Raw genomic sequence first — 27,109 nt, forward strand, 5'->3', positions numbered from 1 at the left:
CACCTAGACTTTTGCCCATTTGATTTTGGGCTAGCCTGGCACCCTAAATGACTTCTTCCCTCTGACATTGTTTGGTCTTCCTTCCAGGAACGGGTTAATTAACTTTGCATTGGGGCTTACCAAAAGTACTTACCTGCTTCAGAATATTTGTGTGATATCTTGTTTTGTTCCAATAACCTTTTTGTTTGACATATTCCTAAGTCTAATTCTAAATGCAAACAGTGGTATATTAATGTCCACAGTGTCCTAGTTACTAAAGTCACCTGAGGGTGTAGGAAGTGTCTGTGTGCCATCCCAAAAGGGTACTTACTCATTTAGAAATATTAACTGTGTATTTTGGAGTGTATTTGTGTTACTATTATATTGCTCGCTTCTGAAGAAGGCTTACTCTAACTGACTGTTAAATAAATTAATAATTGTTTAATCAAACCTTGTGTGGAAGTGTGTTTTTGGCTACTTGTCACTGTGAATCTGTGTAACTCCCCTACAGCTCACATTGACTCCTCTTGAGATAAGCATGACTGCTCAACACGCTACCAACCTGTGTAGTACAGAATTATACTAAAGGTTGGGTTCCTATTGCCAGGAGGTCAGGGTTGTTGTATTGCACTCAAAGGGTACTGCTTCAAATCTTCCCTAAAACCACAGAAACCTGCCAGGCATCCTCCCTTTTGTCACCAAGACCATGGACCAGGAACAAGGCTCTGCTACACTGCAACAGGAAGGCATCCAGCTGTGTTCAGTTTTTCTTTGGACCATATGCATGCTACAATTTCTTTATAACAAGCTACAGCCCTCTCTCCCTCATAAAATAAGCCTGCATGCTCTGTCCATGCTACCTCTTTCTTAGGTGGTACAACCTTGTACCAAGAGTGGAGCTTATGTAGTGCCTTAGATGTATAGTTTTGTGAAGTCTTGGTAGGACTGCAGAAAAACCATCCTAACATGCACCTCAGATGGTGAAGGACCACAGTCCCATCCCCTTCCTGGGTCCACACACAGCAGTACCCTGCAAATGCAGCAGTTTTCCCAGGCAAATGCATGACCATAAAAGGGAGTTTCTGACCCGAGAAGGCAGGAAAACGGTTGTTAGGGAGATTTATCAGTTGTATGTTTAATCCACTCTCCTAGTGAGACTCACAGCACATTTTACTGGACTTCTGGACCTTTTTCTTTCTCTCCTGAATGAGGGCAGCCTGTTTCTCCTCATTCATTCTTGTTTGCTGTGACTTTTGGAACTCTGTTCTTGTATTACCATATACTATTGAGTCTTGCTTTCCACCATATCTCTTAAAGGCCCCTGCGTTACACTTTTGCAGCACACAGCACCCTATGTGCAGTGTTGGGGAAACCTTTGGGTTATACACACTCTTAGTTTCTCTAAATCAGCAAATTCCCATTTGAGATTGCACACAGACACTTTGCCCTCAGGCGACTTAAATAGCTTGGACACTGTGGACATTAATATATCACTGGTACATTTAGAGAATACTCAGATGAGTGTTAAAGTAAAGAGATTATAGAGTAAAGCAAGAGATCACACAAATATTCTGAAGCAGGTAAGTACTTTTGGTAAGCCCCAATGCAAAATTAGTTCACCCTTTCCTGGAGGGAAGGTAAGACACAAGCAGAGGAGAGAAGATCCATTCAGAGAGCCAGGCCAGCCAATGTCAATTTGGCAAAAGTCTAGGTGAGCTGAAGCACTTCTTGCAGGTAAGTTAGTCTTCCTCAATGTTTTAGAAGTCTTTGTAGAAAAAGTAAAATCAATGTAGGGCCACAAGCTGGGAGGCTTGTGAAAAGTAGAAGATGCAAGCAACTCTACAGAAGCAACCAAGACAAGTCTCAACTGAGCACAAGTAGGGTTACAAGACAAGCAGTAAGTTCTTAGAATGACAGTACCTTTTGGTTAGAAGAAATGATTCCATCTGGCTTCTGTTCCTGTGGGGCTTTGCAGATCCTTTCGCTCCTATGCCTCAGTCGTGGGGAAAAGAGGGAGGGCTTTCGGGGATTCCTGCAACACAATGGGAAGGTCAGCGGCAGCAAAGCTCAAACTTCTATTCAGTGTCACTTTGTGGTTTCAGTTCCTCACGTCTCAGCAAATAGCACCACTGCGGACTCTGGGATACCACTCTGGACTTTCCTCCCATCCGGGGTCCAGCACTCTGTTGAGGTGGCTCAGCCTTGGTCAGTCCTGCTTACTGGGAGTCTGGCTTAAAAGTGATGCACTCCGTTTGGTGTTCCTCTCCCTGGCACTTCGGTTCCTGCTGCAGCGGAAATACAGCCAGCTCAGAGAGAATGTCTAAACAAGTTCACTTTGGAGTTGATTGGTCCAACCAACTCAAGCGAAGAAGTTGTCCTTGCAGGGCTTCTCTTGTCGAATTCGGAGCTTCAGCGCAGCAGCAGGGTTTCACCGGGCAAACCAACGGTCCAGGAGTTGCAGCAGGCGTCTCTTCCAAGTTCTTCTTCGGGATCCTTCATCCAGTGGTCGACTCTTATGCAGGTTTCTCCCATTCATTCCAGCCTAGATGTCAATCACACAGCAGGGTGACTGTGCTTGCTGGACAGCCAGCCGGCCAATCATCTTTGGGGTGCATTCCTGTAACCAAGGAGATTAAGCACGGAGTTTTGGGCCCCTCCCTCACTTCCTGCCCATGCCAGACATACTGGAGCCAGAGGCGGGCTTCACTCTTGAATCCCGCCAAAGAGGGAACTAACAAAGGGACCAAACCTGGTTTGGCTCACAGAGTAAATCTCAAGAAGGACCTTTCCAACAAGAAATGGCAAAAAAAGTTGACCGGGGCCATTGTGAGAAAATGGGCACACATGGGTGCTTTACTGCAGCTGCGAACGCAGCCTGCGGTAATAACACACAATGGTAGTAAAAAGTAAACCACTGCCACGAGCCATGAATTGTAGAAAGGGTCACATCAAAATGTTACATGAGAAACTAGACAAAGGGGATACTAAGTAACCCCTCCAGCACCCTATTGTAAGATAGTGTGTGCTGGGTCTAGAAAGTTACAAATGTAAGTAAAGTCAATTTCACTTTACTGCACTCGGAAACAGTAGTTTATCCAAGAGAAGGTATGTAAACCTTTGGGAAATCTGAAAGACTTCCCTGTGCCACTGTAGTGAAGGTGCTGTGTGTCACAATGTAAAGGTGATGCCTATGGAGTTTGTCAGACACCAAAACCAAAAAGAAACTGTTAAATCACAGTAAACTACGAGAGTGGGAAAAAGTTCACTCTCTCCAGGTTAAAAATTTAAAAGTCCTAGAGTCCAGCAAAAGTGCTGGGGGTCTGTAAGGAAGAGAGGAATGAGCACATTTCTGAGAATTCTTCCTAACATGCCTCCGCACTCGAGAGAGGGGCTCTGCAGCAATGGATTCAACTTGGTTCAACATCCTTTTGTGGTTTTGGTGCCTTTTTCTCAGCGCCAAAGAAGAGCGAAACGGCTCTGGTTAGAAGTTACTTACTCCCTCGGCCCTGGACTCGGGTGAGGGGAATCTGGATGAAGATTTACTGCTTCTGTAGGGTCCTCTAGGCGCCCACAAAGTTTTGGCCAGATTCAAACTTCCAAACAATGCACTGATGGTCAGGGTTCCCCGGGCATTTTGATTCTGCACGCTTGGAAAGTCACAGCAAGTCGGGGGTTGTGCCAAAAGGAAGCTTGTCTTAAGACCAGCCCAAGGAAGGAAGGTGTCCTCACAGCTCTAGTGTTTCACCTGGCACTTTGCGGTCCAGGAGGGTGCTGCTGGCGTCTCTTCACATCTTCGTCGGAAGTTGTTCTCCAGTGGTCGACTCAGCCTCTTCCCAATCATTCACAGCCCTAGGGTGTCAATCACCCAGCAGGGTGGCTGTCCTCCCAGCCAACCAGAAATGGTTTCGCTCAGGCACAGCTACACAAAGGACAGGGAAGTTTCAGGACCCTTCCTCACTTCCTGCCTTTCCAGACACACTGGAACCTGGGCGGGCTTCAGGGCTGAAGCCTGCCAAAGGCAAAATGCACATAGGACTCAAACCTGATGCAAATAGAGTAAAAGCCCAGACAGAACTAACTGGCAAGAAATGGTGAAAAAAGACTGGCCCTTTTGGGAACATGGTCACCCTTGGCTGCTGTATTGCAGCTGAGAGATCAGCCTGCAGATGCATGGCACAAGGTAGTAAAATAGAAACCACTGCCACCAGCCATTCAAGTTAGTGTAACATCATGTTACATGAGAAGTGGGATGAAGGAGTTAATATGTAATCCTCCAGCACTCCACATAGGGTGTTGTGCGCTGGACCCACAAAAGAACAGGTAGGACCTGAGTCATCTTACTATTCTTGGGAACAGTAGTTTACCAAAGAAAATATAGTTCAACATAGTCCAAGGGACTTCAGTGGTGGAGCAGGACATTTCGGCGATGCCAGTTTGGCGTGGGCTGATTTTGCCCAATAGTTTGCCCGCAAGACCAGTTATGGCGCGCCCAGTTTGGCATGACCAGTTGGGTACCCTAGTGGTCTGGAGGCCAGCTTTTGGCATAGTCGTACTCCTACGTCCTGGTCCTGTTCCTCCATATTGCATTTCCTTCCCTCGTTAGGGACTGTAGACGGATCCTTTTTCACCATAAAATCTTCTTCCCCTTTAAATTTAGAGGTGCGCTGTGGAGCATGAGGTCCCCTAACTCAGCCCACCAGCGCCACTCACCAGTCCACTTTTCCACGTCGACGTGAGCGGCCCGCTTTCACCAGCGTTCCTTGGTTTGGCTTTGGCCTTGTAATTCCACACGCTCTTCCCCGGATACTGTCTTTTCTCTTGTCTTTTAATCAGGTCCTCGGTCCTCTGGCGCCACGCTCCTCCCCGTCACATGTTGACATCTTTGGGCTTCAGCAGGTGTCCATCCTGCGAAGGGCTCTGCCCTACATCCAACCCCCACCATCGTTGCCTACGCTGCCTTGGCCCCGATCACAGTTGGGAGGGTTGTACCGCGTTTGACGTGCTTACATCGTGGGCTCTGAAGAGCAGGTTAGCTCGGTGGAGGGAGCTCTTCAAAGGGTCGCCTCCAGAGGACTTGAAAGACTTGGTCAAGCACAAGTCAAGGCCCAAGGTAGGGCCGCTTTATTCATCTGCAACCCAAGAGATGTCCGTGCCAGAGGGACCTCTCAGGTTCTACCACCAGCACGGGTACAGAGGCTGCTTCAGCTACTGGGTGCCAGGCCGAAAGGTCACAAGATCCTACCGGGGACGTTGCTAAGGGACTGTACGGTTCTTTTACTGGGTGTCCACCTGAGGGGCTATGCCCTACTACCAGACAAATGTCTGAGGGGGCGCCTGTACGCAGCACTACCGGCAACACAGCCAAGGGCACAACGCCTACCAAGCTTTGTCCTGAAGTGCACAGTAGGTCTCAAGCTCCTCCGCCAAGAGTCCTGGAGGAGGCTGGGCCTAGCACGGCAAGCACCACAGGGCAGGCACGTGGCATGCAGCCTGACAAGATGGCCGCCACGCCAGACAAAATGGCTGCTCGTCCAATACTGTCCCCTGGTGCGGAGCAGGTGGGAAAACGAGTTTCAAGGTGGGATTAGTTTTCACCAGGTATGTGGCCTACTGCATATCCTTCAACGTCGCAGTGCAGATACACCGCATAGGCAACAAGGTAGAGTATGCCCAGACCTCAGCAACCTCAGGGCCCTACTCCACCTAGCGCCCCACCAGCCTATGAGGACGGATTCTTCGAGAGATTCCTGACGCTTATGAGATCCCCTCAGATGGGCACCATCCTTCGGGATGTGATCAGGGACATGCTACCTCCTTTCCTGCGGCCATAGTCATTCCACCTATGGCCCAGGGCCTCAGGCCCCTGCACAGCCTCTGCGGCCTGTGCCGGCCCCATGGTTCTGGCTCCTCTGCTGTCTGCACCCCAGGAGGTTCCTTTCCAGCCTCCGCAGCAGCCTCTGGCCCCAGTCACCACACCTCAACTTGTGTCTCCCAATACTCCTCCACCTGTCCCTGACCAGCCAGACACCCTGGTGGACACAGACTAGAAGGAGGACCCTCAACACGCTGTCTTCAGCCAAGGATTTCCATGATAGACTTGCAGGTCTGGCCGAATACTTGGGGCTTCCGTAACCTGAGGTTGAACAACCGGAGGTGGAGGTCCTGGCTCAAGCCCTCACTCTACTCCCCGCGGCTAGAACGGGGATTCGGATGCAAAAGAATGTTGTCGCCTTGGCCAAGAAAGGATGGCTTAAACCACTTTCGGTGCAGCCCACCAATCGGCACCTCAACGCCAAGTACAGGCAATTGGAGGGGGATATACTCTTGCTGTTGGCACACCTTCACCCGCACTCTTTGGTGATTGCTGCTGCCTCCATCTACTCCAAGCCTCAATTTTACTCTGCCACCTCATCCTCGGGCCTACTAGGTGAAGAGGAGAAGATCTTTGAGGTGTATGGAAAGAAGGTCTACTCTTACGCCTCGCTGCACGTTCATTAGTCTAATGCAGACGCCATGCTTGCTGCCGTTATCCATAAGCTTTGGCAGGCTATCGTGCTTCTAAGGCCTCCATATCAAGGTGGATGGTGGTAGCCATTAAGGAGGCCTATAAGGGGCAGCTCAAGCCACTTCCGGCAAATATGCATGCACATGCTATCCGAGCCAAGGCCACGGCAGTCTCGTGCCAGAGGCAGGTTCCTTGGCAGGTCATCAGCAGGGCGGCCACTTGGGCCACTCCCTCGGCCGTCTGCAAGTATTACTGTCTGGTGCCTGCTCTAGGTCAGACGTGGCCTTCGGACAGGCAGTATTAAGCAACTTGTTTTCTTTGGGTGGATCACCTCTCCACCCTTGGGCTACATTCAGTTATAATCACCCATGCAGTATGGAGGAAAGGGGACGGGACGTGGGAGTAATTATACGTTACTCACCATAGTCACTACCCTACTCATAGTCCCCTTTCCTTCATACGTCCCAACATCCTCCCCCCTAATAAAACTGGTGTCATTAGGCAATGGTAATATTACGCGTCAATGGGGACTGGGTAGTGGCGCCGGTGGGTGGTGTTAGGGGAGCGCATGCTCCCAGGGCCACGCCCCACGTGCCTCTAAATTTAAAGGGCAACATTTTTTTTTTTCTGATGAAAAAGGTTCTGTGTCACGTCCCTAGCGAGGGATGCCCATCCAGTATGGAGGAAAGGGGACTATGGACTAAGAGTAGGTTAGTCACTACAGTGAGTAACTTATGATTTATAGGTACACAATGCTGAACAGTCAGAGTTCCTGAGGAAGGCTCTTCAAACAAGTACTTTACTTCAGCGTTGCAGAAAGGGTCCAGGGACTTCAGAGAAGACACCCTAGATGGGTTCCAGCATTGGGCCTGGGTGAACTGGATGAGGGAACTCTCAATCACTCAAATCACCCCCAATGCTTCACAGGAATCACACAAGGCTTAACGTAATTAATACCCAAGCTAACACAGCACCGCAGCAGAGAAGAGCGGTTTGCAGCTGGACGACTTCAGGATCTGCAGCTGAAAACCCAGTTTTGAATTCCTTGTTGTGGTGATTGAAGAAACGACACGGGATGGGAATTTGCAACAGGGATCAACTGGGAAGGCTCAAGGCAAGAGTTTCTAAGAGGCTGGTCGCGGCTCTGTGGTTTGGTGCCCTTTTCAGGACCCAAGAGAAGACTGAATATCGCTGGTCGGATTCTCATCACTTATCTGGTCCAACACTCTGGTGGGAGGACTTAAAGGATTCAAATCAAGTCTCTGGAGGTCCAGCCGGATGCCCACAACGTTCCAGCAAGATTCGGAATTTTGAAGACCGCACCGCAAAATGGCTCGAGGTCCCACGGTATTGGGAAATTGCTGCCCAGCATGTTGTAGTATAGCTCAAAATGCAGGTCTTCATGAGTGTAGTCGATCTCACCAGCCTCTAGGTGGGAGTCTCGTTCGGGACCCCCAGGTTGATTAGAAGGGAGGGTTACAGCAGGCAATGGTTACACAGCAGGCTCTCCGGTTGCTGGAAATCGCTACAGCTGTCGTTCATCTTACTCTTTGGTTTCAGCTCCATTGGTCGACTTGTCAGCAGCTTCCAGGTTCAGAGTTTTTATCAGGAACTACAGCATAACTTCTGCAATCTCCATCTTCTTTCTACAGAAACTGGTGGTCTGGCTGTCCAAGCAGGACTGCCAGCCCCCCAGCGGGTGTTGGTTCCTTTCAGGCAAGGCGGAAGACAAAGGGCTACAGATTCCTCCCTTCTCAGACACTCTGGAGCCTGGGTGGGGAATTCAAAGGATTCCCGCCCAAGATAAAACTTCCACTGAGGTCGTACCCACCTAGAATGACAGGGGAAGATCTCAGAAACAGCAAGCACACAAATGACGACAAAAGGAGCCCTTCATTTTAGCAAACTGGTGGCCCTTCTGTTCATTGCTGAGGCTGAATTAATAGCCTGCAAGTAATAGTGACCAAGTCATAAAAATAGTTACACTGCCACCAGACATTCCAGTAACTTGCATAAGAAATGGGATACATTGTATCCCCCCAGCAGGGTCACTTATACAAAATGAAAGGGAATGAAAACCCTGCTTTACTACTTGGGAACAGTAGTTCACCCAAGTATATGAAGGGGAATTAACAGGAGCCCAAAGGGGCAACCCAGCCTTAGCCCAAAGGTTGTAGGAAACTATAGCTTCAACCATATACTATGGAGGGACATAAAAAGTTCACCCATAAAATGAGTAAAATACTAGGTGAGCAGGGAAAAAGATTCCCCTCATCATAGGGACAAGGTACAATAGTTACCAAGTCTCCGCAGAAAGTACTGGGGTAGATACTGATCAGGAAGATTAATCACAATTATGAAAATCTTACCCAACAGTGCCTGCAAGTCTAGGTGTGGGGCATGAGTGAAATAACTGTGGTGCCTGATTGGACAACTGCTGGCTGTTTGAATGTTGCAGAAATCTATGGAGACCAAGGTGCAAAACGCAAATCTTTCCCAACTCTGTCCTTGATTTATTGTGTATTTTTGACACGTTTCTTTACCTATTGAAATGTTGCTATGTATCACTACTGGTTACATTTGTCTATTTTGCAGTCTGGTTAGCATACGCCGGCATATATTCTAAATTATGGTAGCTCTCTGGGCTCTGTTTGATATTGTTTTAACCCCTTTTTCCTCCCTCATGTAGTTATTGGACTAAGTAGTGCAGTTGAGGTTAGGTTGAATTCTGTGACTATTTACTCTGTGGCATTTTGGGTCACAGTATTAATGTATGTTTTATGGCTTCGTACCCCTGAAACCTATATCGCTGCTACCACACAATGTGATCACATTTAGTGTTAAGAGCGGACAGAGTGTTCACTGACCATTACTCTTATACGTACATTGTTTTTACTATGTGTTATATGTAACCCAAAGTACTTTATTTTACCTTTATAGATCTTTTAAGCTCATATTTTTCAGTATACCAACTACCAGCCTTCATGCCTTCATTGTGACTGCTCTTCCACAAATACTATTATAGAGTACCTATCTACCACTTGGTTAGATCACTCTTTTGCAGTTTGGTAGATGGTTCCACATCCTTCACAAGATGGCTGTGGAAAAATCTTGACACTGTTTTAGGGAAATGTTATCTTTTTGCAACTTTCCTTTCTTTGATTTTAATGTAAAACCCCAGTATCTCTGTTTTGGTGTTCTGGCTGCTTTTGTGGTGAAACGCCTTTTTATCCTTGCCCGCCTCACCTCAATTATGTAGGTGGCCTGGTCGTCCGCCCTTAAATCAGCCAGTGCAAGGAGAGTAGTTTTTCCGCCATCCCATTTTCCTGTTTTTTTACAGTGCAACACAAGCCACATTCAGTGGAGTGTTACACGTTCATACTGTCTACCTTTTTCTATTTGTGTGGCAAAATCTTTTAACAACCTTGCTGTGGGTAGTCTGAATTGCATGTTATCTATACAAATGAAATTGTTTCCTGGAATGGAGGTCACACAGAAGCCACTTTAATAGCACCACATCGTTATTTATATAATCTCAAATTGTCATTGTACAAATGTTTTCTAATATTTTTTTAAACAGAACGGTTCTCCAAAAATGGAGAGGCTTACTTTTGAATACAGACATAAGTAGTTTTAGATGTTACATTAAGAAGTTTATTTGTATAATTTTTCCATTTGGAAATGTATTGTTTTTGTTTTAAATGTTTAAAGAATGTTACGTTTTATGTTTACAGCACCTCTGTCCCAATTACCTGCCTTACGTCTAGAACTGCCTTTAAGTAACAATTTAAAATTGCCCAAAGTGAATAAAAAGAAGAGGTCCTCCGCTTCAGTGAGTTCAGAAGGGACAGAGTCGTCCTTTCCTATTCCAGTAAAGGATAAAAGCGTTGAGAATGTGCAGGAGAAAATGTCAAAGAAGGTGATTGAGAAGGACAAGCATTCAGAAGTTGGTAAACTACAATGCTTTATGTTTTTTTAAAACTTTTTGACAATTATGTATATACACACGATCCTTATGTGTTCTTTTAGATGCCACATGTTACCTAAACACCATAGTGTTTTGACTGGGAGGCCCTAAAATCAGATGCTTCTTTTTTTTCAGAGATGTCTTTGAAGATCCCAGAATATAAAGGCTCACTATAATTGTTTTGTGCAGGATTAAAAATGTATTCTTTGCTTTCAGCCAGCTAGTTGGAAGGTGACAAAGAACACCCATCTAGCTCGTAGATGCTGCAAACTGCAAGTTTGTACTTTGAACTTGTCAAGTGTGAAATTACCTTAATGGCACCTTTCTGCAATACAACTGGTCCATCTCTTCCCATCTATTATCTTTACTCTCCATAAGTTTTTCTCTCATTCCTCTACCTCCCCTTCCTCCACTCTTTGGTCTCCCTTCTCCACCTCTTTTTCACTCCTATAATGTTCTACTTCTTCCATCAGCTCCACTTTGTGCTCTCCTCCTAGCCACACACTTGCTTGCACGTCGCTATCCAAATTACAGACCTGTCCCCTAGTCCTGCTTTTGTTCTCCTCTGTAAACGGGAGCCTGGATATACCCTGTTCAAATAGGTACAAGTGTGGTGTCTCTTTTGGGTGCTTGCTCTCCCACTGGACTACAGGTTTTTCAGCCCTGCAGCACTGGCTTGTAGACCACCCTACTAGATAAATGTTATTTAATCCTTGTTTGTCTTTCAGATAGTACGCAGACCGCTTGCAGCAATGCAACCTGCAGAGACTTCTTTAGTCAAAGTACAACCATGTGTAAGACTAGCATTTTGGTCTGTGTGAGCACATAGGTGGAACCACGATTCCCGTTCATGACACTGAGCTGCGCTTCCCAAGATCCCTCCCAAAGTCCCCTTCCACTGCAATATTTGTATACTCTTAGGTTATATCACCCTTTGTTCTGGAGAGTAGGCTTATTGCAGCTGTAACTTGTTCTTTGGCTTTACCACAGGTGCAACCCATTTTACCCCATTGGCAGCTGTGACGAATATAGGAAACTTTGGGACTAGGGAGGTGAGGCTGCTAATCTTAACACCCCCTACGGAGCAGGGCCAGTTGAATCCCACTGGGGATGACCCTTACCATAGAGAACCAGAAATCCTATGAAGGGATCGAAGTTACCCTCCCATATGTCTATCTTTGTTGGCTATATGCAAGCTAAACTGTATGGTAATTAGAAACTCCCTGCACGAATGGTTATTATAATACGCCTTTACACAAGTGTTTCAAGGTGCGACAGGGCAAGAAAGGGGGAACAGAGGAAAGACAACGATCTTACTAGGCCAGGTGATATTGAGATCGCTCAAGTGCAGGGGAGGGGGGAAAGGGAAAGTGCTGGGGGCAAGAGGGAAGAGGCATTGCAATACATAGTGTTAGGGAGAATTCTCAGAAATGTGCTAATTCCCTTCTACCTTAAAGACCCCCAGCTCTTTTTGCTGGACTTTAGTACTTTTAATTTCTAACCTGGAGAAAGCGAGACCTTTTTTCACCACTCTCTCGTATTTTTCTGTAATTGGACTCTGTTTCTTTTTGACTTTGGGGTCTGACAAACTCCATAGGCATCATCTTTACATTGTGACTAACAGCACCTTCAGTGCAGTGACACACGGAAGTCTTAGATTTCCCAAAGGTTTAAATACCTTCTCTTGGTAAAGACTACTGTTCCCAAGAGCAGTGAAGTGAAATTGACTTCACTTGCATTTTGTAACTTTCTAGACCCAGCCCATGTGATCTTACCATAGGGTGCTGGAGGGGTTAATTAGTATCCCTTTGTTTAGTTTCTCATGTAACGTTTTTATGTTACCCTTTTTACAATTAATGGCTGGTGCCAGTGGTTTACTTTTAACTACCATTTTGTGCGTTTTACCACGGGCTGCGTTCGTAGCTGCAGTAAGGCACCCATGGGTGCCCATTTTGTCAAAATGGCCCCGGTCTTGTTTTTTCACCATTTCTTGTCAGGTCCTTCTTGAGATTTACTCTGCGTGCCAAACTAGGTTTGGTCCGTTTGTTCATGTTGTCTTTGCCAGGATTCACAAATGAAGCCCGCCTCTGGTTCCAGCGTGTGTAGCAGGGGCAGGAAGTGAGGGAGGTGCCCAAAACTCCGCATTTGGTTTCCATGGTTACAGGAATGCACCCAAGGGTGATTGGCTGGAGGGCTTTCCTTGGAGGATAAGCCACCCTTCTGTGATTGACAGCTATGCTGGAATGAATGGGAGAAACCTGCATAAAAGGTGAGGGTTTTTGGCTTGGAAGGCAAAGTAGACTACTGGACAAAGGAATCCGAAGAAGAACTTGGAAGAGACGCCTACTGCAACTCCTGGACCGTTGGTTTGCCCGGTGAAGCCCTGCTGCTGTGCTGAAGCACTGAATCCGCCTCGACTAGAGAAGCCTTACAAGGACGACTTCTCTCCTTCGGTTGGTGGGACCAATCAACCCTAAAGTGAACTCGTCTGGAAGTACTCTCAGAGCTGGCTGTACTTCTGCTGCTGGAACCGAAGTGCCAGGGAGGGGAACACCAGATTGAGTGCATCGCTTTTAAGTCAGACCGAGCTCCAGGAAGATCCTTCTGACTCCCAGGAAGCAGGATTTACCAAGCCTGGGCCACCTCAACAGAGTTCTGGACCCCAGATGCGAGGAAAGTCTAGAGTGGTATACGAGAGACTGTGTGGTGCTATTTGCTGAGACGCAAGTAGCTGAAACGACGAAGTACCGCTGAATTGAAGTTTGAGCTTTGCTGCCGCCGACCTTCCCATTGCGTTGCAGGATTCTCCAGAAGTCCTCCCTCTTGTCCCCACGACTGAGGCACAAGAGCAACAGGATCTGCAGAGCCCCACAGGAACAGATGCCAGCTGGAACCATTTCTTCTAACCAAAGGTACTGTAAACCTAAGAGGACTTGCCTCTTGTTGCGTAGCCTGTCTTGGTTGCCATTGCAGAGTTGCTTGCAGCTTTGCCCCTCACAATCCTCCCAGCTTGTGGCCCTTAAAGTGAACCTTATTGCTACAAACTTTTCTAAAAACATTGTGCAAGACTTTTACTTACCTGCAAGAAGATCTTCAGTTCCCCAAGACTTTGTTCAACTAACATTGACTCTCCTGGCTCCCTGAGAGACCTTTCTACCTCTGACTGTGCTTTTGCCTTTCCTCCAGGAAAGGGTTAATTTACTTTGCATTGGAAGCTTTACCGGTTTACCGAATTGTTTACCGGTTGAATAGCAACCATCCCTGAAGGAGCCCATAGGCCCTGCCGCCCTACTTGTGGGCCTTACCCCCCCAGGAAGGCATGAGCCGACACCCCCACCGAAGGCACACCACACAAGGCATGCATCTGCCTGTTCCTTTGCCATTTGCAGGAGTTCTTCACACCGCTGGGTGGGTATGAGCCCAGCCCGCCATCTCCGTCGGCTTCAAGAGAAGCGCTACGCTCAACGGCCCAATCCAGCTGATCCTATCAGGATAAGCAGGCATCCTGTCCTGGCTCCCCGATCCGACCTTGGAAAGATCTGCTTTTTGCTCACTTATGCCTCTTTTGAGCCATTTTTGCTCGATTCAATATCAAATAATCAGAGCCTCCCGAAATGGCTGCCGCTCGATTTGTTTACCGGTTGCACAGCAACCATCTCTGAAGGAGCCCGCTGTTCATAGGTCCAGCCACCCTACTTCCTGAGCCGGCACCCCCACTGAAGGCACACCACATAAGGTATGGATCTGTCTCTGTGCCTGTCGTGTCTCCGGGATACAGCAGAAGACATGCTGTCCGATTACGTCTCTGATGGAGAACACTGAGCCCAGAAACCTGGTGAACTAAAGAACATCATCTGAGACTAGAGTAAGACTTTCACTTAGTCGCTTACCGTGTAAAACTACAATAGCTCCTTCTGCAAACCCTCCTATGTACTAAGACCAGCTGAGCCCCTGGGTTCTTGCGTCCAATGCAACTACTACAGAAACTATGAATATCATTAAAGAACTTAAACCTTCTAGATGCAAAGGTGATAGCTGCCCAGCCACATTGATAAAAGAATGGGCGCAGGGACTAGCTTCCATCATCACGGCCGTGATCAATAATTCATTCACAACGACCTAAAAGAAGCCTGGGTGCTTCCCCTGTTGAAAAAAACCCACCCTGGACCCTAACATCTCAACCAATTTACGACCTGTCACAACAGTTTGATTCCTTATAAAAATCCTTGACATATCTGCAGATCCAACAATTCCTAGAAGCTAACAAATTACTAGGACTAAGACAATCAGGGTTTAGACCTGGCCATGTTAGAGACAGCCTTACTGGATCTAAAAATACAAATGGACCAATTCAAAGACAAAGGAGACCTTGGTATCCCTCTTCTACTAGACCTCTCGGCTGCCTTTTGGCCTGGTCAACCAAAAAATATTATACCACCACCTTGAAACTGCAGTCCAGCTCTCGCCAGAAGCTATCCAATAAATCGAATCCTTTCTTTCGAACCGTACAAGGATTTTTCTCCACTTCAGCAGCAGCCTTCCCACCTCTGTAACATGCGGCGTCCAATAAGGATTCTGCGTATCACCAACACTGTAAAACACATTTATAAAACTCCTTTTTGACAAACTAAATAACTTGGGTATCACATATACTAATTGCGCGGACGATACGCAAATACTAATCTCAATATCGAGATGTCATGACACTGTCCACATTAACAAAATATACCTCGCTATCCAGGCCTGGATGGCCCAAAATGAATTATTCCTTAACATTGACAAAACAGAGCTTATCCTAATAGGAAATCAATCGAAACTTGAGAACCTCCCACAAAAATATGAATACTTTAACATTGATGGCAACAAGATGTTTGTTTTGTTTGTTTTATTATTTATAATGTGCGAGCGTACCCAAGGGTATCAGGACGCAGCCTTTACAAGAATTTGCAAAGCTTAGTTAGAATAATCATAAAATATACATAATGACAGTGGGGTAAACAAGTGTTATATACATAACAGCAATGAGGCAAATTGGCATTATATACATGTAAACGGGTAGGCACACATGGTTAGTGTGTGCGGGTAGCACGAAAGGGAGAGACTTGGCACTTGTCTTACAGATCCATGTTGCTAAAGAAATAAAAACATTAGGGGTCTACATTGACTCATATCTCTCCCTCCCTCACCAGACTGGTCAATGCTATTGTCTAGTCTGCAGGCTATACTGCCAAACTTATCAGATCCAGCAGACCTTTTCTCTCAACAGATAAGTGTCACACTAGCAAGAGCCCTGATCCTTTCCAGATAGATTGCAACTCACTCTTCGCAGGCACCAGCATGAGAAATATCAAACTTAAAGTTGTGTAAAATAACGCGATCAGAGAGGCATTGAATGTACCTAAGAATGAGCACATCTCCTCCATACGACTCTTACACTGGCTTACTGTCCACGACCAGATCAAATTCAAAATTCTGACCCTTACCCACAAATGCATGGCCAACAAGGCTCCGACCTATCTCAGCAACCAAATCCTCAGAACCCAATCCATTAGACCTACTCGCTCTTCCTATTCCAAACGCATACCCATCCCAAGATTTAAGAGTGAAAGCAGGGGGGGGTCCAGCTTCCAGGTTGTCGCAGCCAATCTATGGAACTCCCTACCACCACAATTAAGAAACGACCCAACACTGTGGACATTCAGAAAAAGTCTCAAAACTAGACTTCAGTCTAAACTCTCAACAATGAGACACCAGCGACAGAAGATAGGCGACGTACTGACTGTCTTCCTCAAGGACATATATGAAAACCAAAATGTCTCTACTATCCAGCTTCCTGCCTGCAACTGTCCTTTGTATGTAAATATAAACTGCAATTCGTGTCAAGTAACAATTATGTACCTGTCACATGAATGTAAATGCAATCTGTAACATGCATCAAGTAACATGTACAATGTGCCAACACCTCACTGTAACCACCTTATGTACTAGCGCCTTGATGCCTCAGGCCTAAATGCGCTTTATAAATACACAAATGAACAAAGCACTTACCAGTTTATGAATTATTTGTTAACCTTGGTTTTATTCCCATATCTGATCCTTTACACCAAACTCAGTTTTGCTCTAAATGTACCAGTGATAAATCAATGTCCACAGTGTCCTAGCTATTTAAGTCACCTGAGGGTGTAGGAAGTGTCTGTGTGCCATCTCCAAAGGGTATAATCTCCAATGGGTATCATCTGATTTAGAGAAAGTGTGTTTTGAAGTATACTATAAGTGTTACATGTTTTGCTCCCTTCTGAAGAAGGCTTCTATAACTGACTGGTATTAATAATTGTTTAATCAAGAAACCTTGAGTAGAAGTGTTTGTTTGAATAACCCACTGTGGAACTGTTTTACAACCTTACAGCTCACATTGACCCCTCTTGAGATGAGCCTGGCTGCTCAGCCACACTACCAACCTGTGTAGCAGAGACTTATGCGAAAGGTTGGGTTTCTTATTGCTAGGAGGTCAAGGTTGCTGTAGTCTCCCAAAGGATACTGCACACAATCTTGCATAACACATGGGATCAACAGTAAAGAATAAATAAAAACGATAGGTAAAAGTGCCACCAGTTTGTGGTAAGTGCAGACATCACGCGTCAAGAGCTGGGGGGGACTGTATGGATACAGAAACAGCGCCCAAGTGCAGGAGTTTCCCAGGAGGCAATGCAGGTATGCAGCTGGCAGGAGAGGGGACCTGGGCCAGAGATCAGAGGGTAGCCAAGTGACCAGTGCAGTTTCAGTCTGGAGTTCAGCAGGGAAGAGCAGGAGAGAAAGCAGAAACAAAGAGGAAGGTCTTGAGGAGCTTCAGGAACTGGAGATGGTTCTCCTCAAGTTTCAGGGAGGCAGGGAAGCCCAGAACGAAGAAAGATCTACCACCAGCTCGTTGCTTGGAGAAGCGACTGACCCTGAGGGAGTTGGAGGCGGATGAGCGAAGAGCTCGAGAAGGAAGATATTTAGGAAGAGGGATTTGGCAGTATTGAGGCCCCAGAAGGCCTTGTGGACAATGCAGAGGGTTGTGAACTTAATCCTCGCAGCCCTGTGAGCCAATGCAGAGATTTCAGTCCTGCAGAGATACAATCCCTGGGCTTGAGGCCTAGGACCAGTCTCGTAGTTCTGTTCTGGATGAGTTGCAGAGGGCGGAGAGTAGAAGCAGGCATATTTAGAAAGAGGCTGTTGCAGTAGTTCAGCCTAGAGATAACCAGAGCTCTGGAGACAGTGAGCTTCTGGTTGAAGCAGAGGAAAGGAAGAATACCTCTTACGAGGTGCAGCTGGTAGTGTGAATTCTTAGAGACGCGAGGAGAGAGTGGAGTCAAAGATGACCCTGAGCCTCTCAGGTGGGAGAAGGAAGAGGGCCAAGAGGCCAGCCAAACAGCGACAGGAAAGGAGGGAGCAGGTTTGCTGATGAGTAGAATCTGTCTTATTTGCATTAAGGCAGAGATTGTTGGCGGCACCCCACTACTAGATATCGGACAGATGAGAGAAAGAGAAGAGGTCGCGGAAGGAAGCCTGAAAATTAGCTGAGTGTCATTCGCATATCACTGAAAGTTGGGGCAGAGAGCAGCAATGCGGTGTCAGAAAGCACCCAAGAAGTATTGACTGAAAAGGATACAGTACTCAAAAGGATACAGATGGTAGGGTCTTCCGGATCCCTGTTCACGTTTTGATAGTTGTGAAGTCAAGTTTAGACCTTCCAAATGATACAACTCTCTGACTGACAAAACAGGCAGAGAGATGGATCACTGGAAAGGGCGTGGGTAAGGTATAGGAAGTCAGCCTAGAACAAAATAAAGTATCATAAGGAACTGCCCCAAAATGACTGATAGAACAGAAATTGACATTTATGCACACACTGACCTTAAGCCTAGGGCAGAAGAATCCAGCAGAAGTCTCTTGAGGAAAATCCAGAAGTAGAACAAACGACAAGGAAGGGAAGATTAGTAAGGGAGACTTATCCCGAACGGAACGAGGCTCACGCTAGATACCGGGTTGATGCACCACAGGATAGCGTCCAAAGTACTGTTCGCTGTCACCTTCCAATAATCCTTGAAAAGCTTCCTTCCCACGTAGAGAAAAGTATAGAAATGAATCCATCCCCCTGTTAATATCACAGGTGCAGGAGTTGGAAATGGCGCCCCTTTTATGGTATAACAAAGTTCACGCGGTTCTGAACAGCCGCGAAGAAAATAGCGTGCGCGTGCGGAAATACACGCGAATAGGATTCACGCAGTCCAGGCCAGCCGTGCTTGAAGATAGCGTGCGCTTGTGGATTTGCACGCGAACAGGATTCCCGCAGCCCAGGCCAGCAGCGCTTGAAGACGTGTGCGTGTGGATTTGCACGCGTACAGGATTCACGCAGCCCAGGTCAGCCGCGTTTGAAGACAACGTGCGCGTGTGGTTTTACACGCTGAACAGGATTCATGCAGTCCAGGCCAGCCGCGCTTGAAGATAGCGTGCGCTTGTGGAGTTGCACGCGAACAGGATTCACGCAGCCCAGGCCAGCCGCGTTTGAAGACAACGTGCGCGTGTGGATTTACACGCGAACAGGATTCACGCAGTCCAGGCCAGCCGCGCTTGAAGATAGCGTGCGCTTGTGGATTTGCACGCGAACAGGATTCACGCAGCCCAGGACAGCTGTGGCGGAAAACACGCTATAGAAGGCCCAAAAGGCAGCTGAAGAAACCTGCAAGGATGCAGATCGGAGGTTTAAGCTGCACAACGCCAAATGATTCGATCAGAAGCAGCGAGTGAAGTTTCCACGCTGCTTATATACATAATGCCGTAGTTCACGTGACGAAGCAGAATACACGTGAATTTAGCGACGTGAAAAGTGCAAACGTCGTTTTCCTGGCAACGTATCGAACAACCGCCATTTGGAATAGAACGGTCTAGCTGGTCTATGAGCGTAAGAGGTAGGACCACGTCCGGCATGCATGACAGCGGTGGGCAAGAAGTTCCAGGTACTGGTTGAACAGCCGGAGGGAGGTTAGACCCCTGGGGAACACCACAGGTAGAGATAGAGGAGAGGAACGACCCAAGAGGGTCGATCAGAGAGGAGATGGGTGGTATGGTTTCTGACCCATTGCATTTACCGTATTCACCTGGGACGAGAGATCAGTGGATAATGCCACCCCGTAGCAGAGTGGGAGATGGAGCAAATCAGAATTGGAAAAGTGGAGAATATACCCCCGGAGCTGGAGAAGCCCGGGAACCTCCTCCTGGGAGGTGGGATAGGACAGAAGGAGTATATGCGAAGTGTGGTGGACCCAGCCATGGTCGAACCCGGGGAATGCTCACGAAAGTTCAACTAAGGGCTTCATAAAACCACACATCTGAGGCAGTACATAAGCTCCACTCTTAGTAAAAGGCTTTACCACCTGAGAATGTATGTTTGTATTTTGTTTATTTGTAAAGCGCACCAAGCCCTGAGGCATCTGGGCGCATTTCCTAATGGTACACACAGATTACATACACTAATTACAAAGTTACAGAGAATGTACAGGGATCAACGAGCATAATTACATTAATAACATATTTACATGGTTGCAGATAGGTTCCAGAAGTAACAGGTGAAGAGGGAGCAACGTCTGACATGAGAACTATTGTGCTTGTGCTAGGAGCCAGTTTTTGATTTTGCTTCTAAAGGAATGGTTGGGTGGTTCAGATCTGAGATCTAAGGGTAGTGTATTCCAGAGTTTGGCAGCGAGCACAGGGAAGCTGCTACCCCCTGCCTTCTGGAGCTTAAACCTTGGGATCTAGAGGCAGTGTGCTTGAGCACCTCTGACCGGACAGTCTGAGGTGTTTTTCGTGAGAACAGGTTGGACAGGTAGCTTGTAGCATAGTTCACGAGGCATTTGGGCGTGAGTGATAGAGATTTAAAGGCAATTCTTTGGTTGACCGATAGCCAAATTAGGCTGCGTCGTGTTTGCAAAATGTGTTGGGCTCTAGGGATATTCATTGCTGCCCTGATGGCATTTTTTTGTAGTACTTTCATTTTGTTAGTATTGCGTTGGCTCTTCCCTGGATAAAGCGCATTGCAATAGTCTAGTTTAGACAGGACAAGTGCTCGGGCTAAGGTGGTGAAGTTGGACGTAGTTATGAAGGGGCTGCTTGCGGTAATTAGTTTGCATATGTAAGCTGTTTAGGAGGTTATTGCATTGGTTTGTCTGTAAGAGTAGAGTCTATGTACATGCCAAGAGTTTTTACATCCTTTGAGACCTTGATGGGGATGTCATCTATAGTGGAGTCGTCGAACTTGGCATTTAGTTTGTGGAGTCTGTGTTGTTATCCAAGGCGCAGTAGCTCTGTCTTATCGTCAAGACTGACCCCATGCTGTGCCATCCAGGCCTGAATGACCAGGTAAATGTCATTGAGTGCTTTGGAATCTGCTTTGTGGTTATCATTGATGGGTATGAGTATTTGGGTGTAATCTGCATAGTGTTTGTAGGTGACACCCAGATAGACGATCATCGAAGAGGTGCTTTGTGAACATATTGTAAAGAGCTGGCAACACATGAGCATTGGGGGACTCGGCACAAGGATGGTGCGGGTTTGGCAGAGGCAGACGGTGAGAAGACCCTCTTTGGTCTGTTCTTTAGAAATGATTGGATCCCATTGGTGGCTTTATTTGAGAAGTGTGCTTCAGCGATAAGGTGGTTGCACAGGACTTGATTTACCAGGTCAAATGCAGCCGACACATCAAGCAGTAAGAGGAGGCCCAGTTTGCCGTTGTCTTTAATTTCTTCTATTTGTGTTTTTAAGTCAGTCAAAGTCGTCTCTGTCCCATGCCTTGGTCTGAAGCCTGATTGCCTTAAGCTGAGTAGGTTGTTTGATTCTAGGTGCTCCTGAATCTGCAGGTAAGCTACTCTATCCAGGATTTTCAATAGGAAGTGTACAATGGTGAGGGTGCTATATTTGGTAGGGATACTAGGGTTAAGTGATGGTTTCTTGAGTAAAGGAAGAACCCAGGCATCTTTCAGATTGTTGGGGACTATGCTTGTATGAAATGAGGTTTTGATTAAGGAAGTGATAAACCAAGCCAGTTCTTCAGTTGCCTCCTTGATAATGGTGGCAGGGCAGGAGTCCCCTTGGCATTTAGAAGTTTTCAGTTACTGTATTATAGTTTCTACCTCTTTAACTGATAGTGGGGAGAAGTTGAAGGGCTTGCAGGTATTCTGAGGTGCATTTGGCGTTATGCTTTGGGGATAGGCGAGGGAAAGGAGTCTTTTTTTTTCAATTACATTTTTGCTTGGAGCATGGTGATTTTATCTGGTAGTGCTTTTTTAATGTTGGAGCACCATGTGATGTCTTTAATGCAGGTGTCTGGCGCAACTGATGGGGATTATAATTCTTTGGGTATGTTAGAGTTCTTTGGTACTCGGTTTGGCTTGTAGGATTCGGTTGTTGTACGTGTCTTTTTTTTTCCTGTAGGATTGCCTCTTTGTAGTTGAGGGATGCTATCACAAGGTCGTCCCTATAAGTTGCTGTGGGGGGAGGCTCTTTCAGAGGGCCTCTACATTTCTCTTTAACTTGTGTAAGGCTCTGAACTGCGGCTTAAACCAAGAGTTTAGGTGTACGCTGGGTTTCGGCTTGCATGGTTTTATTGGGGCGATAGTATTGATGGCTTTGAGGAGTGTTTGGTTATAGGTGTGCACTAGCACAGTGGGGTCTGAGTTCAATTCGGTATAGTTGTTGAAAATGGGTAGTATCGGTGGAAGCAGTTTTTCCATGGTAATGTCCCTGTTATTCCTTGTGCATATTGGAGGAGAGAGGTTCTGCTTGTTGCGCTGGATGTCATTCGTGATAGTGAATGAGATCACATGGTGGTCTGACCAGGCACAGGGGGTATTGGATAAGATGTTAATGTTACAATTGAGGTCTGCCACCCAATCGAGAGTCCTGCCTTTGCTATGGGTTGGTTTAGAGATGTGATTTTGGAAGCCAAGTTCCGTTATCGTGTTGGCGATGTCTAGGGCTCTGCCATCTTTAGCGTCTTGGAAGCCCCGGTGGAGCGAAGGATAGTGATGGCGTCTTCAAAAGTGGATATTGGCCCTGGTGGCCTGTAAATAAGGTGCAAGGACAGTGTTAGAGTGGTTGAGATCGGGAGCTTCACGGACAGTAATTCTGCTGAATGGAAAGGTTGGCTTGATATAGGTCTGAGGCCAAGGGATGTTTTGGAAATGAAGGCGACACCCCCTCCTTTGGATAGTTTAGAGTCTGTCTCATCTAATGATGGAATACTCGTTGGGGATAGCAAGACAGAAGAGGCCTGGCTGCCGCATGTAACCAGGTCTCTGTGATGGCTAGGAAGTCGAGGTCTTGTGTTGTGATGTCTGCGATATCAAGAGTGTGGGCTGGAAGTGATCTGGCGTTGATAAGTGCGCCCTGAATGGGAGGGATGGTTTTGTCATGGCTACTATTAACGTTAGCCGTGGGGGTTGATTTCCCTAAACGGTGTGCATTTCTTAGATAACTTCTTGGTGTGTTCCGCGGATTTAGTAGCGTTGTTGTGAACTGAGGTTGTGGTGACATTTTTTGTTGTTAGTAGGAATCTGGAGCCTAGTCCATCATTCCTGTATTTCAGCATGCAGGGTAGATTCGGTGTGGGTTTCGTGGTGAATTGTTTAAGCGAAAGGGCCGGTGCGTTGAGGTAGGGGTTATGTTTTATGATTACAGGGGTGGGTATGGTTTCAGAGACAAGGTGTATGCTGGAAGGCTGGAAGGCTGTGGGGGGAATGCTATCCATTGGTGGGAGGCTGCTGCTCATGGTCAGTGAGGTGTATCGGATTTTAGGCCGATTGTGCTGGTATCGTGCTGAGATGATGGATCGCTGGTGTTGGTCATGGCTAACGTAGTATGTGTAGTAAGGGCATTATGCAATGCGAGTGCCGGGGAGCTGGTTATGTAAAACGGCTGGGCGAGGGTGTGATCTGAAGCGAATGTTGTAAAAAGAGGCAATAAGGTGCCTAAATTTACTTAATGCTACTGTTTTGGCAGAAATGCAGTTATTCGGGTAAGCTAATTGTGGAGGAGCAGCGTAGTGTTATGCACGTTAGCTGAACATAATAGCTGCGCAAAACATGCAGGGAAACATTATAATGCGATGCAAGTTAATTGATTGTGATGGTCGTGCAATGCAGAGATTAACTGCGCAGAATAGTCACGCAAGGTGAGTTTGGCTTGCTCTGTATGTAAAAACAAAGGAGGCAATTGTTGCGGTGGGCTGTGCTGTTATGCAACGTAATGCGAAACAGGGGAGCAACAGGCATACAATCCGGGTAGTGCCATGCAAGTTAGCTAACCATCAGTCACGCAATACAGACAGGGAAGCAAGGTGATGCAGTGCGAGTTAACTTAACGTGATAGTCGCACAATACAGGCAATGAGGCAACGTAATGAAATACAAGTTGACTGATCGTGATGGTCACGCAATGCAATAGAATGCAGCCACGCAATACAGGCAGCATAATAGTCACACAATACAGGCAGGGTGGTATGGACAGAGCAGCCAGGATCATTTTAGGAGGGCGAGAGATGGCTGTAGCTTGGTACAAAGAAATTGTAGCGTACATATGGTCGAAAGAAACACTGAATCGCTATGTTATAAAAAATAGTTTATTTAAATACAAGTAGACCAACATACATCTTGGGTAGAAAGTACTATAACATCATATAACCCCAATCCTAAAAATCTGCTCGATATCTATGGTATGCAAACCAAGGTATAACTTTATTTAGAGGAGCAAGAAGCAAGTCAAGGTGAGTCAAACCTAAGGTTATACATTCAGGATAGTAATAGACTATTCTTTGGGAATAAGACGAGGTTAGATGTACTTTTAGGATGCAATCAGTATTTCAAGGGTAGTTGACCCTGCCAGTCATGCAGTGACTTTCCGTTATGAAATCACTTAATAAAATAACCGTGCTCCAGCTGGCTTTTGTAACCTAGACCCTATCCCTCTAACGCTCACCTGGTATCCACGGGGATGCTACTCAGCCTGTCTGGACCTTCTACGACCTGGAAGCTTTCCCTGGAATCTGCTCGACCGCAGACTGGGCCTGAAACACAGGATTGCCAGAGTTTAACTGTCTATTGGCTCTGCTTGCTTGCCCCCCTCCTCCTTGGGGCCAAACCTTCCCCCGGTCCACTCCTTATCTTGTTTTCTTGTGTAGCATGCTCTCCGTCCTGCCTTTGGTGCAGGGGTGCATTGACTGATGCGGGCGCGATGCTGCCTAGTTGCTTCACTGGCGATGGCCCGACGGACTGGTCTTGCTGTGACTTCAGCCCGACCGGTAATTAGAATGAGTCTTATGAACAGTTCTATTGGCTCTTGTCTCTTATATAATGTGTCCTTCCTTCCTTGGGTGATGGAGGGGTTTGAAGATGGCGACGCACTGTTGAGGTGAGTAGAACCAACAGTGAATGAGAGCGCGGAGCGCAATGCTAATCGCTCTTCTTTGCGTTAACCAATGTTTGTTTTTTGTGTCCTTTTTAGGTGCTGCAATCACCCAGCGTGGATGCCAGCTGAGATGAGATGCGGTGAGTAAGTGCGATGTGCGGCGCCGCCTAACGCTTTCGCGCTAAACTGGTATGTCTTTTCCCCTTTGCAGGTCAACGGGATGCTCTGGAGCTGAAGTTACCCCGATCGGCAGGATTTCAGGTAAGCATTTAAATCCTCTTACAGTTTTCAAGTAAGCTAAAATATGCAGAACGCTTACTAATGTCTTCTCTTCTGTTCTTTTATCCTTTCGTAGGATGCGGCATGCCGAGATGGAGATGACACCACCGTAGCAGCCCACTACACTGGAGGAACGATGGACAGAAGCGGGATGCTCTTCAAGGTAAGGGTATTATTAATGGTGTTCTTGTTCCTCCAGGAGCGCTGGACGCGGAAGAAAGGTGGTCTCTTGGAGAGAGATCCGAGCACGGTGTGTGTCACGCTGCAGATGCAGAGAAACGCAAAGCGTGTTTCTGGAGCCGGATGTGGTTTAAATAGTCTTCAGATATCCCTGGGCTGAACCACACCCAAAAGGCTAGACTGCCCACTCAGTTCAAGGAATTGAGTTATATGGGGGCATCCATCTTGCCCATAATGAATTGCAAGTCCAATGCTAAGTGGATATTAGGGCTGCGTGTGAGATTGGCGCCACTGGCGCCAGGTCTGATTCCAAGTGGGCCTCTGGGGGGATGGAGAGGTCGTTAGGGGCCAAGTAGGTGACCGTGGCCTGGCCCCAGCCTGATATCTCAGAGGGCTGGGGGCGGGAATCGTGTCACCCTCATTACCCTTTGACTTACTGTTTCATTGACTCATCACCTGACTTGCTTCTAGACAGCCTGGTGAGTTCCTCGTGCTTTGAGCAGTCCCCCCTTAACCCCTCTCCCCAACCCCCGCTATTATGGTGCTCCATCTTTCCCATGTACTCTAATTGCTACTTTATCACCTTTTCTACCTCTCAAAGCCTGAAAGGAAAACATTTAAGAAAGTACTACTAGTCTCCAACCCAGGATTGCCCATTATGGCAACCTACGTCAATGCTTCCTACAGGCAGACTATCACTGACATCCTATTTGCAGTCCCCTCTCCTAACCTATGGATTCCCCATATGGTCTCTATCCTCTCCCCTTTTTTCTTCCTTTCCCGTTAATGGTGGAACCGGATGGGAAGTTCTCTTGGCACACTTGTCGTCATTCAGGTGTATCGTTAATGTCTACTAGAATGGCACTATCGTGGCCCAGGGCTCTCAGCCCAACCTCCTCCTTCTGGAGAGGCGTCTTCCGTCTCATTAACTTCTCCCTCTCCTGCCACACCTACATCTGCCAGCCCTCTGGTCTCTCTGTCCCCACCGATGGGTGTACATTGTCCCTGTGCCCTGCCTCAGAAGACCTTTTTAAAGGTGGCAGCCAGCTTCACTCAGCTACCCTCAATTCTTGCTCTGCTGTCACACTCCTATGACAGCTGTCGCCTCCTTGAAGACTTTGACCTTGACGTCCTCTCTCTCACTGAAACGTGGTTCAATGCCAAGCCTGTCGATCCTTTTGACGCACTCCTTCCTGAGGGTTACAAGATCCTCTCGAAGACTAGGTCTGACCAGTCCGTAGTGGCCCTTTTCTTCCCCGAATGGGTCCCTGCTTTCATCATACCCACTCCATCCTACTCTTCCCTTGAATGTCTTGTCTGAAAGCTTTGCGTCTCTCCAACCCTCACCATCATCTACTGGACACCTGGGCGATCTCACTCTTCCTGTCGAAGTGGGCTGACTTCACCTCTTCTCTTCTGACCTCTACGCTGCTCCTCCTCAGAGACTTCAATATTCTACTTGACTTTCCTTGTGCGGCCACTTTATGATTATAACGTGCTTAATTCCAACGAGTGGTTTCTAAGCATGGGATCGGGATTCAAACCTGTGTTGCGCTGCTTTGTCTTGCTTCCAAAAGACACATGTTGCCCCTGAGCTATCCTTCCGCCTGTACTCTAAGCAACTTCTGTGACTCACTTTAACTCGCCATTCTTCTCTGGTCCAACCCACTCAGCCGGGCGCACCTTGGATGCACTTATCTTAGCTAGCTGACATCTCCTTCTCTAACCCTCTCACTACTCCTCTCTCCTGGTCGGACCATG

At 47.0% G+C, this 27,109-nt stretch overlaps 1 protein-coding gene across 6 annotated transcripts in view; it reads left to right on the top strand.

The window, feature by feature from the left end:
• PHF20L1 (PHD finger protein 20 like 1) overlaps positions 1 to 27,109 on the top strand; it is a 1,153,412-nt gene that overhangs the window by 511,956 nt on the left and 614,347 nt on the right. For all 6 annotated transcript variants that reach the window (XR_011278670.1, XM_069621650.1, XM_069621651.1 and 3 more), the window contains one exon: positions 10,219 to 10,434. Coding sequence is in view for 5 of the 6 variants with exons in the window: in XM_069621650.1 (XP_069477751.1) it covers positions 10,219 to 10,434 (216 nt within the window). In the remaining variant the exon portion in view is untranslated. The remainder of the gene's footprint in view (positions 1 to 10,218; positions 10,435 to 27,109) is intronic.

Source organism: Ambystoma mexicanum, chromosome 5q, assembly GCF_040938575.1.
Source record: "Ambystoma mexicanum isolate Mex_15411 chromosome 5q, UKY_AmexF1_1, whole genome shotgun sequence".
Classification (NCBI taxonomy): domain Eukaryota; kingdom Metazoa; phylum Chordata; class Amphibia; order Caudata; family Ambystomatidae; genus Ambystoma; species Ambystoma mexicanum.